At 40.3% G+C, this 5,598-nt stretch overlaps 1 protein-coding gene across 1 annotated transcript in view; it reads left to right on the top strand.

The window, feature by feature from the left end:
• Positions 1-1,668, top strand: part of LOC102251387 (guanylate-binding protein 6-like) — a 30,112-nt gene extending 28,444 nt beyond the window's left edge. The window contains exon 10 of the mRNA XM_005863364.2: positions 1,089-1,668. Coding sequence (XP_005863426.2) covers positions 1,089-1,310 — 222 coding nt within the window. The 3' untranslated portion in view covers positions 1,311-1,668. The remainder of the gene's footprint in view (positions 1-1,088) is intronic.
• The last annotated feature ends 3,930 nt before the right edge of the window (positions 1,669-5,598 follow it).

Raw genomic sequence — 5,598 nt, 5'->3', positions numbered from 1 at the left:
TGCAGAAGCTGCCCCCTGGTAGTCAGTGTGCTCCCATAGGGAAAGCGCCGCTCAGCCATAGCTGGGTTCAAGGCTGGTGAGTCCAGCGGTGGTGACGGGAGCCTTTCCCACCTCAGCGGCAGAGCTAAGGATGTCTGACTGCTGGATTAGGCCTACTCCTCATGGTCATCACCCTGGTAAATGAGAAAGGAATAGGTAAAAATTAGTGTAAAATTAAAAAGAAAACAACTACTGCTATCTACTGCATTTGATTCACCAAAAGTACCGAATCCTGGATTTCCAAGAAGCCTTTGAATTTTGCTCCACCCTGAGACTCTGGAGAGTCCAAGATGACCTTCGGTCCTCCAAGTCCTTGGAGAATATAAATAGCCTCCCCAAAGTTCAAGTTTCTACATTAGTGATATTCTAGGGTGATCTCATGAAGCCCTAATTAAACAAGGTTTTTAATAGATTATCAAATAGATATTCTAACCAGGTGTTTTTAATATAAGCAGCAACTGGGTACTTCACCAAGATTACTGTCAATTATACAGAACTCTACTACCAGCAAAGACCCTGATTTGGGTCCATGCTGGCCTAAAACTATCAGATATATCTAGACATAGAAATATGGGGAACTGACACCTTCTAAACCTGCTTCAGTTGTCTCCAAGTATGGATAGTTTGCCTAAGTCACCACATAGCATTGGGAGAATTCTCTTTTTTCTCATCTAGAAGTGTTTACATCAGATTTTTTGATCAGCTTATATGTTCCTATTATAATTTCTACAATATGGGGGACCATGCCATTTGTACAAGTGGAATAATGGTTCTCTCTTAATCCATACTTTTGGTTGGAACACATTATTGCATTGTTCTTCATGCCTGGCTAAGTAAGGTTGAAACCTATCCTTCTTCTCACTGATCAGGTCTAACCCAGAAGATACTGTCTGCTTCAAATATTATCCTCTAATAATCTAATAAGAGAGACTACTTTTATGTAGAAAATAAAGAAAATTTAATAACATTCTTACATATAAAATTTTACTATTTAGAAATTGGAATTTTCAAAAGTTTACTTTTCCCTCTCTCCATACCCTTTATTTTAGATCCAAGAGGAATTGCTTAACGAAGGATTCAGGAAGAAATCTGATGAAATGGAGGCAGAGATAAATCGTCTGAAAAATTTGATTGAAAGTACTAAAAAGGATAAAACTCCCTGGATTGCACGGGCCCTGGACACACTTGCTGATGGACTCACTGCAACCCTAGCTATCCCTGGTAAACTAATTGGCAAGGGTCTGAATGCTTTGAGCTCACTGTTTAAATAAGATTAGTTTTCTTTAAAGAAAATTATAAAATGTGTATATATGCTCTGCCCTATTTTTGGTGTGTATGGTTTTTAATTTTACTCACAAAAGTTTTAAACATAAAAAGTGCCTACTAGAGGATTTTAGTGCCTGACATACATTGATAGATTGAGAGTTGGTTTTATTCATTTAAATTGAAAAACAAGCATCAATTTATAACAGAAGTTGGCAAACTTGGCCTACAGACTAAACCTATCCTGCTGCCTGTTATTGTAAATAAAGTTTTTTTGAAACACCACCACATGCATTTATTTACATATTGTCTATGGCTATTTTTATACCACAAGAGTAGAGTGAAGTAGTAAGAGCAATCACTGTATGACCCAACAACCTAAGAGAGTTCCTTTTAGACACTTTATAGAAAGGGTTGCCACCCTCTGGTTTAAGAGGTAGAAAAAGACCATATTTGCAGTTGAGCAGAAATTGTCTTTTTTAAAACATCAAGAATGTTACTGAAAGTCACAAAAGAAGAAATATATATTCAAGTCAATTCTTGATATAGCATGTTCACTTTTAGGAAATACATGTGCATAATTATATTACACAATCACACACACACACACACACACACACACACACACACACACACACACAGAGAAAATCCATTGCAGCAATATTTGTAATGGAAAGATTGGTCATATAAAGTTTAGTATATACATGAACTGGAATTCTAGGTAACCATTAAATAACTTGACAATGGAGATTATATATCCTATATAATAAAGAGGTAATATGCAAATTAACCCTCACACCCTCACAAGATGGCTGCCTATGACCAGGGGGGTTAGTGAGGGACGACCAAATGACTGAACAGCAGGCTGCGGGGGGGGGGGCGGCCAGTAAGAGGCAACCATGCTGGTGGGGGGGCATTTAGGGCTGACCAGGCTGGTGGGAGTGTGGGTGCAGTTGGGGGTGACCAGGCTGGCAAGGGGAGTCAGTTGGGGGCAATTAGGCTGACAGGAAGGGCAGTGAGGAGTGACTAGGCTGGCCGGTGGGCATTTAGAGGTGACCAGGCCGGCAGGGACGAGGGCAGTTAGGAGCGACTAGGCCAGCAGGGAGGAGGCAGTTGGGGGCAACCTGGCCGGCATGCAGAGGCAGTGAGGGGAGATCAGGCCAGCAGGGGTTGGCAGTTAGGGTTGACCAGGCAGGCAGACAGATTAGTGATTAGGAGCCAGTGGTCCAGGATTGTGAGAGGGATGTCTGACTGCCGGTTTAGGCCCAATCCCGGGGATCAGGTCTAAACTGGCAGTCAGACATCCCTTGAGGGGTTCTGGATTGGAGAAGGTGCAGGCTGGGCTGAGGGAACCTCCTTTCTCCCCATCCCCCATGCACAAATTTCATGCACTGGGCCTCTAATGCTAATATAAAACCCTTAAATTATGTTTTAAGGTGAAACAATTAGGTGCAAAATAGTGTGTATAATGTAATTTATATGGAAATTACTGAAAACTACTGACATGGGTGGGATTAAGAGTGAAAGGAATCCATAGTTTTCATTATAGCTTCCATCTTTTGATTTTGAAAATAAAGTTTGTATTTCCTATTCATAAATAAGAAAGAACATGTAAAATATGATACTATTAATAAACACTAATAGAAATGTAAAAATGACCATGAGATGATAAATTTTTCATTGATTCTAGAAATGACATTAGCCTGTTCAATGAGGGGCTTAAGGCTAAGAATCAGAGCACTGGAAAGCACAAAATTTCCATCCTAATGTTTTCATGTTGCCTTTTGTTTTTTAATCCCTATATGTACAAAACTAAGGTTTAAAGTTTTTAGTGATTCTTTCAAATCTCAGTGAGAATGTCCTCTAATTTCTATTTCTGAATCACAGCTTTAAGATATTAAAATCTGCCCTGGCCAGGTAGCTCATTTGGTTGAAGCACTGTCCCCATATGCCAAGATTGCGGTTAGATCCCGGTAGGGCACATATGGGAAGCAATCAATGAATGCATAAACAACAAATGGAACAACAAATGGGTCTCTCTTTCTCTCTACAATAAATAAATAAACATTGCCAATTACTGAAGACACCAAACATGAAATCCTCACTAGATTAGAAAAAAAAAAATGTTAGAACCAGAATTACCAAAAAAATATAAGAGCATGTACTGGTGGTGAGAAGGATCCTTTTATCTTCAGATATGATCTCACTTATATGTGGACTCTAATGAACAAAATAAACTGATTAATGGAATAGAAACAAAGGCATGGATGCATGGAACAGACTGACAGTTGTCAGAGGGCAGGGAGGAGGATGGGACTGGATGAAAGAAGGTGAAGGGATTAGCCAAAGAACATTATGCATAGACACAGATAGCAATGTGATAATGGCCAGAGGGACGTGGGCTGGGGGGCTAGATGCAGGTGGGTAAAGGGGGAGAAAATAGGGACATCTGTAATAGAGTCAACCATAAAAAATAAAATTAAATTCAATGATGGCCTCTCTATTGTATGCCAGTGCAGGTGGTCCAATGTGCTACCATTGCAGAACTGAACTCCTGCTAGTATTGGGATGAGAGATCCTGATGCATGATGGCCAGGTATTGACACTTAAATATCAGAAGCCCAGCTGATGCAGTGATAGTTGAGCACTGAGGTTGGAGTGACAGCCTGCTAGGCCTTATCATGGAAAATTCAAAAGATGATGAGTAGAACATGGTCAAGAGGGATAGGGAGGAAATAATCAATGAAGTCAAGGGTGGTTTATTAGGAGGCTATTGATTTATAGCCTCAATAAATTGTTACAGTCCCTTGATCTGAGCCAATTTCATACCTCAAACCTCTCACCTGGAGGAAGGTGTTCCTTAAGAAAGAGATGCTGGGTCCTCAGGAAGAAGGACCCTGGAACTCCAGGAGAAGAAATGAAAATGATTCCTCCTGCCTTCCCTCTGAGGGACCACTGGCCATTTACTCAGGTCCCTATATACCAGAGAAACAGGAATATTCAAACATTTAAGAAATACTGACTCAGGATCTAACTTGTCATTGATACCCAGATACTGGATAGATTCATAGACCTCCTATTAAAGTAGGAACTCATGAGTCCAGCTAATAACTGAGTCTTTGCCCAATTACAACTAATTAGCATCTATTATTTATTTCCAATTGGATAGTAAAGTTCATCTGAGGACAGCTTGTCATTTTTCTGCTCATCCCCTCAAAATATGTTTAGGCATGGAATGTGTGCTAAATAAGTTTTTGTTGTAAAGTCAAAGGGATGATGCATACATGACTGCTTTCAATTGCAAGAATTACATGCATGCCTCAAATGTTGGAGAAGGTGATAGGTAGCTTGAATTTTAGATACTAGGTTAAGGTGATTTATAAGCTAGAAGTATAAAAGAAACTTTTCTGAAGTCTCCTTCTCTGTGACATTGGGGGTTATAGTATTTGCCTCTGTGAGAATGTTAACACCTCTGTACTAGAGAGTTTAAACCACTTTATTCAGCTGAGATTCCAAGTGTTCAGAAGAAAGAATGGCTTACTTTTCTAAGAGAAAAACCATACAGTAATTAATATGTGACCAATAAATGGTATGGTTCAACACACTTGACTCATTGACAAGATCACAATCTGATTTCAAAGATGTGTTCTACGAACCCAGGCAACACATTGATGCAGTGATAGTTGAGCACTGAGGCTGGAGTTACAGCCTGCTAGGCCTTACCATGGAAAATTCAAAGAAGATGAGTAGAACATGGTCAAGAGGGATAGGGAGAAAATAATGAAGTCAAGGGTGGTTTATGAGGAGGCTATTGATTTATAGCCTCAATAAATTGTTACAGTCCCTTGATCTGAGCCAATTTCATACCTCAAACCTCTCACCTGGAGGAAGGTGTTCCTTAAGAAAGAGATGCTGGGTCCTCAGGAAGAAGGACCCTGGAACTCCAGGAGAAGAAATGAAAATGATTCCTCCTGCCTTCCCTCTGAGGGACCACTGGCCATTTACTCAGGTCCCTATATACCAGATGACCACTCATGTATACCTACAGCTCCCAAAGCTGGTCTTCCAGATGAAGTTAGTCCTCCACAGGCTGAAAGCCTAGGGTTCCAAAGTGATGCTCTCCAGTTTCAGTATTTTTGGCAGGACTGTGCCTGTTCAAGTCCATTTTGGAAAGAAGAAGGCAATGCTTCCCAATTCACATTTGACCTTCCAGGAAGCAGAAAAGGTTCCCATCAAGAGACAAAGACATGCCAATTTACCCAAAAAGCTTAAATCAGTGTTCACTCAGCTATATCT

Source organism: Myotis brandtii, unplaced genomic scaffold, assembly GCF_000412655.1.
Source record: "Myotis brandtii unplaced genomic scaffold, ASM41265v1 scaffold177, whole genome shotgun sequence".
Lineage (NCBI taxonomy): Eukaryota > Metazoa > Chordata > Mammalia > Chiroptera > Vespertilionidae > Myotis > Myotis brandtii.
Note: the sequence above shows the minus strand (reverse complement) of the source record. Positions and strands in the feature narration are given on the sequence as shown.